Source organism: Equus asinus, chromosome 4 (assembly GCF_041296235.1).
Source record: "Equus asinus isolate D_3611 breed Donkey chromosome 4, EquAss-T2T_v2, whole genome shotgun sequence".
Classification (NCBI taxonomy): domain Eukaryota; kingdom Metazoa; phylum Chordata; class Mammalia; order Perissodactyla; family Equidae; genus Equus; species Equus asinus.
In genome coordinates this window covers 54930048-54944130 of record NC_091793.1, presented here as the reverse complement: position 1 = coordinate 54944130, position 14083 = coordinate 54930048, and the positions used below count along the sequence as shown (strand labels likewise).

Here is a 14083-nt window from a genome sequence, read left to right as displayed (position 1 = left end):
TACACACAACATGGCGTTCTCTCTCAAGCCTCCAAGCTTGCACACTGCGTTGTTGACCTTCCCCGTGATTGATGGCAAACACCTATCTTTTCGAAGTTGACTAAAATGTCACCTCCTTGGTATAGGAGAGTGGGTCCCTCCCTAGTCTGCGTGTCCACACTATGTCAATATATATCTCTATTAGAGTATTCAATGCATTATATTGTAACAATGGACGTATAGTCCTTTTCCAACAAGTGTCTTGAAGGTAAATGCCAAATTTTAATCCTTCTTTTTTTTATTCAAATTTTTTTAAACTAAAAGACACCAAAAACTCTTCTTGGATTCTCAGTACCACCCTACTTCCAGTCATAGGTGAAACTCAGTAATTGTTAGCTGAGGGATTCAAAAGCATTTAAAAGCTTTCATCGTTCATGCTTGATTCTCTTCCAGTTGGTTCAGCTAAGAGATAAATGTACTAATGCCTGGAGATAACACACTATTCCACTAACTGGTCAATGCAAACCAAGGCAGAGGAAACGCAAAGGTCATGGCAAAGAAACCCAGTGCTGAAGCACAGTCAAGTGCTCTGACAACTCCACTTCCTTCTAGAAGACAAATGTTACCAAGAAACCACCTAAGATAGCCAAATCAGAGATGAATTAAATCGATAGATACACAAATAGAAAAATGAAAACATATTTTGAAGATAATCACGAAACTAAAAAAAAAAATAAAGAACCAAGGAGTTGGCCCAGTGGTACAGTGGTTAAGTTCATATGCTTGATTTGGTGATCCGGGGTTCATGGGTTGGGATCCCATGCACGGATCTACACACCACTTGATAGCAACGCTGTGGGGGCATCCCACATATAAAACAGAGGAAGATTGGCACAGACGTTAGCTCAGCAGCAATCCTCCTTAGCAAAAAGAGGAAGATTGGCAACGGATGTTAGTTCACGGCTAATCTTCCCTCACACAAAAACAATAAAGAAAGAACCAACAGCACTTACATGTTATAACTAAAAATTTAGCAGCAGAGTCACAGAAGAAATTGAGGCACTTAATTAAAGAACTCTTTTTGCATTAAGACAAATCAACTTTGAATGTTATTGAAGCCTATTAGTGCATTAAAATATGTTTGATTTCATTCATTTGCTTGAATTCTATATCTCTAACATTGTACTCTAAATTTGGAAGCACAATACCAATATGAACCTGGGAATTAAGCATACGCTCACAAATGTTTATCCATCACGATACAACTACAATTTTTCAACTTTGATGCACCCCTAATCATTTTACATGACTGTGATAGGCCTGATAATAAAGTTCCAATGGCTTAAAAAAAATAAAATGCTACTGCCACTTTACATTCAATTTAGATTCTACAGAAAAGGGTCAGCTAAGGCTCTAGTCTGTCCATTTCCTACTCAATTTACATGAAAGTTTTTATTAAGGATATTTTAATAATTTTTTAATTTAATAAATATAATTAATAATTTCCCTCTCATTGCTCACCCCAAGAGAGAAGCAGGAAAATTTAAACAATAAATAAAATCATAATAACTGTATTGTTCTGTTTTCCTAAATAGTGTTATTAATTTTATCCAAATTTATATGTCAAAATAGTAAGGAAGCTTACTCTTGCTATGATTACTTTGCCATTGTTTCCAATACAATTATTAAAAAACAGTCACTTTTAGCAAACAGCATTTTATGCTAAATCAATAAGCATAAAAATACCAAAATAAGCAATCAAATATATGAATTTTTGTTATATAACTTGAAAGTACAAACACAAATTTTACATAAGCTCTGAATGATGTCTGGCCCTTTCATTGAACCCAATCTGACAAATCATTCAACAAAAAAGTTCATATTGGTCCAAACAGTTTTTGCTTAAATATAATTCATAATCATGCTGTGTTAAATTTAGGATTAACAATATAGTTTAAATACATTGACAATACTATTTAAAATCACTTTATTTTATAAAAAATATATTTGCATTTTATCATTTAGTGAACAACTTAAAAATTCTGGGCAAAGTAATGGTATAAAGTAAGGGAATGTCTGTGGCCAAAAAGCAGCATATCCCCATTTCTGTAATTCTCCATAGGGACAACTCAAGGGAAAACACCTTCCATCGCTGGGACTAAATCACAGAACACCTGCCAAGAAAGACTATCAAGACCTTTGCTCCAATTTTTAAAGATGTCAACAATGTTATCAGATACATAAAGAAAAGCAAAGCTATAAGATCCAATAGCAAACAGAAAATGAGGAAGACACTACTGAGGTGTCCACACAGGATCTTCTTAATACACGGAACAGCAAGGAAATGTCAGTTGACAAAGATGTCCTCATCATTACCAACTTTCAGAAGGTAAGATCAGTCTAGTGACTGTAGAAATGGTGGAGTAGTTTTTTTCCCAATATCACCAGCAACATTGTGGCCCAAGTTCTTCTGTTTGACTTCTGTGAAATGCATTCTCTCAGACACTCCCAAAATTATGATGCTGCTTTACCTCCCATCACAGTGCTCACCACCTTTGGGTAATGATTCATTAAAGAAAGGTTCAATGAAAAGCTTTGCCTCCCAGTGTTTACTGACCTCACAACAACAGCATCCAGTCTCATTTGCAGATCTTTTTTTGTGTGTGTGTAGTGAGGAAGATTGGCCCTGAGCTAACATCCCAAAGCCCCAATACATAGTTGTGCATCTAATTGTAAGATCTTCTAGTGCTTCTAAGCAGGATGCCACCACAGCATAGCCTGATGAGCAGTGCGTAGGTCAGTGCCCAGGATCCAAATAGGCAAACTCCCAGCCAGTGAAGTGGCGCCCTGGAACTTAACCACTATGCCACTCGGCCACCCCTCATTTGCAGATCTTAACAACTCTAAACATCTCCCCTCCTCTAATTCACCAGTTATCTCTGTGTAAACCCACCCTGATTTGGTTAATTACAAGTGAGAAGACAACGCTCTACAAAGTACATTAGCCATCACCAATAGACGTAACCAGAGTTGCATTAAAACATTCCAAAGACAATAAATCAAACAAGAGAAGAAAATCATATTACAAAAGACACACACACATAAAGGGATAGAGGGGAATATCATATTATTTCTTAATTATCTACATCTATCCTGAAGCCTATTATACACGACTTCTGTAGCTCCCCTCATAGAGATCATGAGCTGAAGGAAAAAAAAAAACAGGAGGTAAGTGCGCGGACGGGTTAGTTTTGAAGCTTTAAAGGTAGCAGAACAGACAGATGTAGAACTGGTAGAGAAAGCAGCAATGGAATCTGAAGGGGGATCTGGAAACAAGGCGAATACCTAAAACAGAGCTGATTTCTCTGCTAGTGTTGAACAATAGGACATGGGAGAGGGCAGAGCTCACCCCAACCACTCCTAAATGCTTGCTTCCTCCCAAGAGCTAAAATCTGTGCGTCCAGTGTTAAACCCGCAGACTCAGCAATCAACTCTGCATGGGAAGAGCACCAGAAATGAGATCTAAATTCTAGTCCTGCCGCCGTCAGCAACCAGCCATAGCTGTGAACAAGGCGGCCCTCTTCCATGGTGAACGGAGGCAGCTGTGCCAGATGACCACCGGTCTCCTTCCAATGCAAGATCTCATGAACACCAGAAGTCTGTCGCACATCCGGTCACCAGTCCTCTTCAAAGAGTATATGTTTTGGATACATATGATACACACACAAACACAAATGATGCCAATCGAAACTTGAAGCCAAATTTTTACAAGTCTCTTTCACTGCTGATTCATATAAAAATTTTATAAATATATTCTATGTATCTATGTTATGATAATAAACACATATCTTCTTTTTATGCAAGTAAGTACATCCTGAAATAGAAAAACTATTTTCTCAAAAGAGAAATATGGATCATTATATAATATACTTATCTTGAAATATTCTTCACTGAGTACATTAAAATATAAATTTATGAGATTTGCTAGAAAGCATACTATTCTCCATGCTTATTCTGATAGAATGGGTTATGAAAGAGATTAGAACTGAATAACTTGACACTATTTTGTAAACACTTAAATGTGTTAGGCGTATCTGTAAATCCTCAAATGAGTAAGACTTTCTCTTCTGTATAAGATACAGGAGGGGGAAAGGGTAGTGTCTTTGACAAGGCACTTTCCAGATGGAAATAAAACTGAGATGATCTAATCAGTTATCGTTGTGGGTGCAGGTGGACACCTGCACTAGCTTAGATTTAGGAAATGGCAGAGCCAATCGTCTTTATGGGTTTCATGACAGAGCCACAGCAAAATGATTTCCTGAGATCAATACGTGGTTGAGAGAAGGCTGTTTTCAATGGAAACAGGAAGCTAGGAGCTAACCTGTTTCTATGGCAACCAGAGCAGCAGCCACCCAACAGCTGTAGGGAAAAAAGTGTAGACAGTTATAAATGCAAAAAACAAAACAAAACAAAATTTATAATGGTTTACCTTATTAGTGTGATGGTCCTTAGAGTACCGTCAAAACCAGTACAGACACATTGTCCTGCCCCACCTGCCCCCAGGGATCTTAAGCACCAAGTATCCTGGTTTTCCTTCCAAACCTCAAAATGTTAGAGCTGAAAAGAAGTTTGGATACCATCTAGTTCAATGTGTCAGCCCCATTTTTTTTTCTTTCAGAATAAGGCAAGGGAAACCAAGGCTTAGGAAGATGAAGTTCTCTTAAGGAAGTTCTCATTATTCATCTCAGGAAGATGAATTCTCCAAGGTCACACAGCTAGGGCTGAAATCAGGTTAGGGCACAGGTCCCACAGATCCCAATCCAGGCATTTACCCAATGTTTCCATATATTCTCTACGCCTGCTCTCTTCTCCTTCAACGCCCACATTTTAGTCACTTTCTGTGAAAATATTGACTACAGAGTATTAAAATTAGTCATCACCCTTCAACCTGTAAGAAAAAGCAAAAAGCAGTGCTATTTTGTCATTAAAAAAAAAAAATTTGACTGCTCTTCCAAAAGAAAAGCTCTTCATACTTCAAACAGAATTGAATTAAGTTTATATAATATATTGATGGTTACTGTTTAGACTACGTTGCCGCTATATATTTCCTTCTGGAGATCTGTGTTTATCTTTTATCAGTCCATTAATGTCCCTTACTATTTCACTTAGACATATTTTTAAAGGTTGCCATGATAAAAAGGAGATATGACTCACAAGTTCAAAAAATATGAGACCTGAAAACCACATTTACTTTATTTGTAGTGATAAAAATAAGTGGTAATGATATATATTTTCAAATAGGAAAGGGTGACCTATATTTTTATATAAACCTACACATTTCCTTGTTTTCAGTTACTTTGAAAATATGCTTCTTGACAGAGAGGAAAAATTTCCTTGACTCTCATGTAGTTTTGTCAACTCAAGTCTACAACTGAGCTCTTAGCAAAATATTTCAGGAGAAAATCATACCTAATCTGTCCAACTATGTTGACCTTTGGGATAGCTGATGCCCAGCAATGGATCAGATCACCTAACTTGTGATCAAATATCCTACTGAATACGCAATTGCCTATTGAAGTTACTGTACTCAGTTATTTTAATCATGTATTGAGTTAGGTACTCTCTCTGATCTTATACAATGCTCAGAATATAAGCATAAAATTAAATTTACTTGTGCACTGTAAAGTTAGTGGCCTGGAAAAGGTCAAAAGACACTTAGATGCTTCCATGGCAATGCAGACACACCAGCCTATTAGAGTAGACTCTTCAAGGGTCAGAAGTTTGGATTTACATTATTACAAGGTTGGCCATAACTTTTAATTAATATAAAAGGGATGAACACATTTGACTAAACCCCCCAAAATTCAGTAGTTCGATATAAATAAAGCCTGCATCATATTCTCAAATAATATTGCAAAGAGAGAGCTTATAAATCACTTTGAAAACTCAACAATCAAGAGGAAAAGAGCCTAACACTCTCATAATAAAATAAAGACAAACAATAGTTTAATACCATCATTTCTAAATGGAATCTATTCCTGCATGTATCAGGCAGTATTTCCATGTGAGATTCTTTTTGAGGAAAACTAATCTTTAATATCTCTAGAGTTTTGTTTGTTGTCATTTTGCTACAGTTTTTAATTTAATAGATAATATCTTTAGGAAATGTTTTGTCATAAATAGAGTTGCGACATTACGGAGGGCAAAGGAATACATCTCCTCCATGCGTTCCCAGGATCTTGCATAATTTCTGGCCTAGAGTGACTGCATAATCAATATTCATTGCATAAATAAATGTCCTACAATTTTTAATAATTGACAACAATATTTTATGAACAAGATATATTTGGCCATTAATTCTTTCAACTGAAGCAATGCTTACAAAACAAGAATTCATGCATTTTCTTTCTTTAATCTTACTATAATATTACTCAAAATCTGCTTACCTTATTCAGTTTTCTAAAATAAATGTTACACTTAAAGCTAGCAAACAGTTATTTAGATAATTTGTTTCCTGTTTTGTTTGGTGGTTTGAAGAAGAGGAAAAAATGGCCCATTAAAACTAAATTAAACATGTGCAATTCTGAATCCAATTCTAGACATCAAAATTTAAATTTTAATAGTTTTAAGGAGTATATTTTAGTAATGCTGTGGAAATAAAACAGTTTAAAATGCTAATAAAGTAAATATTTTCAAGATTAAAAATAATGATGGATTCACTCTCACAATCTTTGTATACTTCAGGATGACCCACACATAATGGTATTCTAGATAAAGGTCCAGAGAACATATATGAAATGGACTCGACCCACACCCAAAAGCCAACACCTGAAATATGTTTCCATGGCAGTTATTCTTTTATTTTTCTTTTCTAAGATGCTCTTTGAAAGTAACAAGAGGTCTAGCAGGTAATCAAAGATACACATGTCACCAACAAATAGCCACACTCTAAAACACAACCTAATTTAATCACCTTCCCTCTTCCCCCAAAAAAAAGTAAATGAAAAGAAGAAGGAGAAGGAAAAACTTATAACTGTTCTCAGCTCTTTAATATGGGTGATAAATTATTTAAAATATTTTGAATCCAGGATTTTGCCCTTATAATATTTTTTTTGACTTCTAAAAAATCTAGAAGGTCTATCAAAGAATTTCTGCCTGGCATCTGTCCACTTACTTATAACATGTGTTCAGAGGAAAGCACATACAAGCTTCATTTCCTTGAGAAACTTACATATTGAATTGGAAATATACAATGCACAACATTTTCACAAATACATCTATGCATCCTTGCTTCTTACTATTTGTAAATATTACTCAATGGCATCAACAGAATAAATAATTTCTCCTTTTCTTTCCTCCTCATTTTCGCCACAACAGGTTTCCATGACAACCTATATTTGAATTTTTATAAATTTCTATTTTTGAATACTATTCTTAAGAATTTATAAGTATAAAATATAAACTTATTTGCCAAGTTAATTGAGCAATTTAGACCTCTCAAGTAGTATGTATTTACATCATAAATTAAAAGTGTTAGGGAGCCGAGTGCTTAAGTTCGCGCTCCTCTTTGGAGGCCCAGGGTTTCGCCGGTTCAGATCCTGGGCGTGGACATGGCACCGCTCATCAAGCCATGCTGAGGTGGCATCCCACATGCCACAACTAGAAGGACCCACAACTAAAAATACACAACTATGTATCGGGGGGCTTTGGGGAGAAAAAGGAAAAATAAAATCTTTTAAAAAAAAGCGTTAGAGGAGGGGGAAATGCCAACCCAAACAAAAGGCAAAAATACAATGTTGTAAAATTCAATTAATTATTCAATTCCTATCACTGTTGTTTCAGTCTGCCAGTTTAGATCATAAAAGTTAGAAATAAAACACATTTACTATATAATTGAGCCTAAGTCCTCCACATTGGGGAAGGACAAAGAAGATTATGAAAAAGGTATAACAAATTGAAAAAGGAATTCAGACAGTTAAAATTGTTCATCTCAAATATATCAATAAAAAATGAACTAAGGTTAAAAAAACAGTAAGCTGATTTATAAAAGTTAAATACTTCTATTAAGAATGAGACTTGTGGCAGTAGGATCACAGCTGAAGCAAACCCTTTGGTAACTGATTTATGACTCCTTAGAATCATGTCCATGCAAAATATAATGCCATGCTGCGACCTCCCGATGTAATTCTATTTGTCAACCTAACCAGATAACACTGTCAGGCCATCATCTGAACTAAAAATTTTCACATAAAAATATTAAATCACATTTAAATAGAATAATGGCTTCTGATTGCTCTTTTTTAGGCGGTCCCTAATAATTTGAAAAGGGATTTCCCTAAAGACAAGTTCCACAAATGTTAGCCAATCTGAAAGAAAGCAAAACATCACATATTAACCGGTCAATAAAAATGGAAAGGTCAAACAGGGCTCATTTTAAGAAGTTCATTTGAATCCCATATTTTCACCTAATGTTGGGTGGTGCAGGGTAAAAATTCTATCAGCCAAAGTCCTGGAATATATATATTAAAAAAAGTCATCAATGACCTTTCAAAGTTAGAAGGCTAGTGAATAGCTAATGCTGCATTAGAGCTTAAGAGCAGCACGATCTGCAGAGATTTCACAGGCGAGACAGTCAGTTATCAGCGGTTGTGGTGGAAAGGGCCTGGGGAGGACATCATGAGACCTCCAGCATAATTTTGGCTCTGCTGTTAACTTGCTGTATGACCTTGGCCTTCACTTAGTATCTGCAATCTTCATTTTCCTCATCTATAAAATAAAGGGTTTCATGAGGTGACCTCAACGAAATTTTCCAGGTCTATGATCCTCAGCTGATTCTGCTTCTAATGGCTCTCTGACCTTGTGTCAATCTCTAACTTATCTGCTGTCTTTCCTCCCTAAATTGATGCGGGTCAAATCCTTAACATTATTAAATGAAATATTACTAAGATTTTTAAAAACTATTTCCAAGTTAATGGTCTACCTTTTGACCAATAATCAGTAGAACCAATTTCCATGGCAATAAAAAAAAATTGAACACCTTTTGAAAGTTTTTGCTATGCAATCTGGTCTACAATAAAATTTATGTTATCATGAGGAAAGATACTAAGACATTCTGTCTTTTTTATAGCACACGATCTGGAAAAAAAAAATCACATGGTGAGCCTGAAAACAAATTCAGATTATCTTGTTATCCACCAAGTGGAAAAAGCACTGTGGCACTCAGCTGGAATCCAAAAAACACAGATGCAGTGGTCATGAGTCTGTGATTTAATTTAAATAAATATGCACTTGTTTGTCTGGTTTTCTGAATACCAATTCTTGTTGAACTTATAGAATGGTCTTAAAAGGACGATTTCAGAGTTGGAGTTACTAATTCTACATTCAAATATGAGAATGTGGACATACTGGAATTTATGTATGCATTTAAATACCAGATCCAAAAGAGTAGCAATGCTTTAAATTGTCTCTTTCATTTTCTGTTTCACACCAAAAACAAAACATATCCTCAGACTTCTAAAGTGGCATCAGAAGCACATCTTCTGACAAGTTAGTGGCTAGACAGCTGCACAGTATCCCAGACGCAGAGACTTCTGACATGCAGAAGACAATAATGAGGACAGAGCCAAAGAGAGGCTGGGAGAATCCCCTTTCTGCCCGGGGGGTATCTTTTCTGGGTGTCAGAAACAAACCAGACACATGCAGTTGCAAAGATTTAACTAAATACAGTACTCCATTCTCACATATAATTAAAACCCATTCACATACTGTATAATTTTTGGTTATTTATATTTCTTTTATTTCCTTTAAACTGAAGAAACCATTATTAGTTACTTTTATAGTCCCTTCATGGAATTTTTGAGAGTTAATTTGGAGTGTCGAGGACTAAATTTAAGCTGTTATTCAAGCCAGACACTGAAAAGAAAAACTGAGGATGGGATCGCAATCTAAAGAGTACAACAAAGTTTGCTACAATCTAAATTATTCAGATTTAGAGAACTGAACTAAACTAGGATCACAAAAGCGTCTAATTCACGTTCAATCTGTAATAAACATAGATGCAGCCCTGGGGAAAAGGCGCCAGACCCTAAAACTCAGTGTGCAGGTGGGGTCGCTGGTCAGCACACGGGGCCATCAGTCCCAGCCCTCCTCCCTAGGAAGGAGACAGGCCCAGACAGCACTGGGAGGATTTTCTTCACAAAGCGAACCTCCTGACACGCTCCCCCCTGCATCCCCAGCCACGTCTATACATTGCATTTCCCCTTCCTCTGTTGACAGAGACATCCCTAACTGGAGCCACTGCTTTGGGTGACTCGGACGTGAAGCAGTGTCGGGCCTCTCTGAAAATGTCAAAATGGGATGACCAGAAGGCCCAAAGAGACATCCGAGCTAAAGGAAACGTTGGGACAAGAGTCAGGAAAAACCCAAAGCGCGACATGGGCTTCAGGAGAAGGTTGCAGTCAGACTTGCACAGAGAAGTCGACTTCTCCCTTTAGTCCCCATCTGCTACAGGAAATCTCAATTTGAGTTGAGGAGGGGAGGAGGGGGATGAAGGTGGGCGAGGAGGATGGGGGCCAGGGTCCCTGAGTTTACCTGGCGCCACATGGGCCTCTAATCTCATCGTGAGGGAGCCGTGCTCCCTTGTCCACTACCCCATCCCAGAGCCCTTGGTGGAAAAGAACAGAAAGTTGGGGAAGGAGCTGGGAGAAGCTGGGGCAGCCGGGAAGGGGGCGGTTCGGCCTTACCCTGGCGGCTCTGGAAGAGTAGGGGTCCTCGAAGAGGGCCCACACGCGGGGCTGCAGCCTCCTCCAGCGGCCGGACTTGCCGTCGGGACCCCCCAGGCCCGCAGCGTCCTCGATGCCCAACCTCTTGGCCGCCAGGTCCTCGTCGTCGCCAGGGTCCCCGCCGATGAGGTCGGGGGCCTCGAAGATGTCGAGCGCCTCCTCGGCGTCGCGGTGCTGCCGGTAGGTCATCCAGCAGCAGGGCTCCACGTCCGTCTCGTCGATGCCCCAGAAGGCCAGCTCCTCCTCGAAGAGCGGCCCGCACACGTCGGCCGGGCAGTGCAGCTTGCCGGTGCGGTAGTAGTTGAGCACGTAGGCGAAGACGCCCGGGTGCCGGTCGAAGAAGAACTCGCGGCCGCCCCCGGGGTGGTCGCCGCCGCCGCGGGGACCGCAGTGGCCCGCGCCGCCCTCGAAGCAGCCGCCCGGCCCGGGGGACAGCGAGGGCGGCCGCGGCGGCGGCGACAGCGGAGGGGGCGACGGCTGCAGCTTGTCCGCCGCCGTCAGGCAGTCGCCCGGGGGCTCGGAGGCGGCGAGCAGGGCCAGGCGCGTCCCGGGCAGGGTCTTGAGGGTGCTGCGGTAGGTTTCGTGCCGGGTGCCTCCGACATTGAGGATCACCCTCTCGTTGTTCTCGATCTTGCCCATCTCTGTGGCTCAGACATGACTGGAGGAGGCGAACACAGCGCCAAGTTAAACACCTCGGCCGTCAGAGCCGCACCGTGACCCCCACCCCGCTGCCAGCCCAACAGCCCCGAGGTGCGCGCTTGGCAGACGGGCAAGGGGCGACCGAGCCTCCCAGGAGATCTGCGCCCAGCCGGTCCCCGCCTCCCACATCACACCTCTCCCAGGCTGCCCGAGAAGTCAGGAGACGACAGTCCAAGCCCTCCTTGACCTTCCGCCACACCCTCTGCCTGACTCACACCTTTCCCCTTTCTCCCCCATTTATCTTTTGACCCTTCACCTTCCCTCCCCTCTGTCCTCTCTCAAGTGGCACCCGCTCCCAGCCCCTAACCCCCCCCCTCCGAAAACCCCCCATCTCTCCCTCCTAACCCTCTTTCTCCCGCCCTTGCCTCTCTCTCTCCTGCGCCCTGGTCTCTCTCTCCCCGTCCCCTGGCCTGGAGGCAGCTCTCCTAGGCTGGGAGCTTTGGCGGGGGCAACTTGGCAGTGTTGGGGGAGAGCCCCATGCACGCGCACCCTCGGTGCACTCTGGACAGCTCGCTGTCCCTGCCACTCGGAGCGCTCTTTGCGCGACCTGTTCTGGTTCACCCCGACTCTCCCTCCCGGACCAGGCAAAAAGACCGAACGCAGAAGTCACAGCCAAAAATCTGCCTGCCGTTGCCTTTCACCAAGGAGACCTCTAACTGATCCAATTTCCTTCTCACATTATTGTTGTTATTATTACTTGGGCAAGGGAACGACTAACTAGGATCCATTTTTGAGCACAGAAGTGATCAGTGCATCCCACCCCATCCCCCTTCCCAAGAAAAACAAACGCCTTGGGGGCGGAGGGCGGGGGTTGCTTTCTAGGAGGGCAAGGCCCAGGAAGAAGCCGCTGGAGGCACACCCCCTGGGGCCGCGGGCTGGAAGTCCTGGCAGCCGCGGCCGCGCTCCCAGTCGCCCAGCCGCCTCTCCCAGGGCTTCGCCTCTCCGTTCGTGCAGCGGACCGGAGCGAGGGGATCCCGCCCGCAGGGTCAGCGCGCCCTTCCCGGCTCGCCGCCCCCTTCCCTCCCGCCCCAGATACCTTAACGAGACCGAGAGAAAAGTGGGTCTGCTGTGCTTTCCGAGTGGACGAGGGTCTCCGAGCAGGTGGGCCGAGCCCTGACGCCCAGCCCAGCCGCCCTTCTCCAGCGGGAAACTACTTGTTGGCGTTTTCCGGGTGCAGAGGGTTGGGCCGCTCCTCTGGGCGCTGGGGTGGCGGCGACATCCCCCGCCGGCCGCCCGCCCGCCGCGCTGCCCGCCTTCATCCCGCGAGCGGCGGGCTCGGCCCGCGCCCCCCTCGGCGCCTGGGGTCCCCATCGCGCGGGGCTGGGCGAACCATGGAGCTCGGGCGGGTCCAGCGGCGCGCCGCGAGCCTCCGGCGCCGCGGATGGGCCGGCGCGGCTCGAGCCGAGGGCCCGAGGTCAGGGGCGCTCACCCACCGCAAGGCGAAGTCACCCTGCTCCGATTTCGACCTGCAGGTTTTGTTTCTCCCCCTCAAAGCAGCCACTGCTGGAGCTGTCCCTTCCGTGCCACTCGCCGTCACCCGCCGTAGCCGAGCACAGAGCTCGGGAAAGGCTGGGAGGGTGAGTGGGTGGGTCCCTGGAAGCGATGTTGTACCAACCAGGTTCTTATATTTTCCTTCCGTGCAGCTCTGTGCCCACCTCCCCTGGAGCTTCTGCCTGCCTTATTTACTCCCCACATCTTTTCTCTTCCCGCTGCCCCACCCCCACCCCCAACAAGTGAGAGAATCTGAGACCAATTGCATTTTTTCCTTAATGACAGCTGATGGGAGAGAGAAGTCGGCTTACAGGTGACAAGTGAGTCTTGTTTCTCGTGTCTTAGACATGGCTCTGGCTTGCTCTTTTCAGTCAAATGTGGGTCTCCAGTCACATCATGGTTATATAAAATAGAACGAATTTTGAAAGTTTATTCCAGGAGCATAAGCCTCTAGCAAATAAAAATTCAGGTTTACCAGCCGCTGCGAAGATGAGACGCAGAGATCCGAAGACCAAAGCAGGCGTCTAATTAGCCAGTTTCTCCGTTTTTCAGATTTTTATTGGGCCTTGTATTTGTTTTCTAGCGCTTCCATAACAAAGCACCACAAAGTGGACTGTTTAAAGAGCAGAAATTTATTATCTCACAGTTCTGGAGACTATGAATTTGACATTAAGATGTCGTTGGGTTGCTTCCTCCGAGGGCTGTGGGGACGGGACCTATTCCAGGCCTCCTGCTCGGCTTGTAGAGGCCCTCTTCTCCCCGGGTCTCTTCACCTGGTTGTCCCTTCGTGCGTGCCTGTCTCTGTGTCCAAATTTCCCCTTTAAGTAAGAACACTAGTCATACTGGATTGGGGCCGCCGCAATGACTTCATTTTAACTCCACCACCTCTTCAAGGAACCTCGCTCCAAAGAAGGTCACATTCTGGGCTTTGGAAGTTAGGATTCCAACATCTCTCCTGTTTTGGGGGGGGGGGTGGCAGGCGAGGCCAGTAGACAAAATTCAACCCATATCAGACCTTACCACCAAATAGAGCATATGTTTCTGTGTCTGTGTGTATATTCCTAGAAAGAAAGAAGGAGAGAGCAGGGGAGAGGCCCTACTCCACAGGTATAGTTTGATAGGGTTGAAGTCCA

General features: G+C 42.9%; 1 protein-coding gene across 9 annotated transcripts in view; it reads right to left on the bottom strand.

The window, feature by feature from the left end:
* Positions 1 to 13276, bottom strand: part of KCNC2 (potassium voltage-gated channel subfamily C member 2) — a 191972-nt gene extending 178696 nt beyond the window's left edge. For 4 of the 9 annotated variants that reach the window (XM_044747960.2, XM_070507324.1, XM_044747966.2 and 1 more), the window contains exons 1-2: positions 12496 to 13100; positions 10722 to 11418 (exon numbers count right to left, since the gene is read on the bottom strand). In XM_044747960.2, coding sequence (XP_044603895.1) covers positions 10722 to 11399 — 678 coding nt within the window. In that variant the 5' untranslated portion in view covers positions 11400 to 11418; positions 12496 to 13100. Of the gene's footprint in view, positions 1 to 10721; positions 11541 to 11593; positions 11722 to 11824; positions 12153 to 12495 lie in introns of those variants that run through there. The other 5 variants (XM_070507325.1, XM_070507327.1, XM_070507322.1 and 2 more) reach the window with 4 other exon arrangements.
* Between the last annotated feature and the right edge of the window lie 807 nt (positions 13277 to 14083).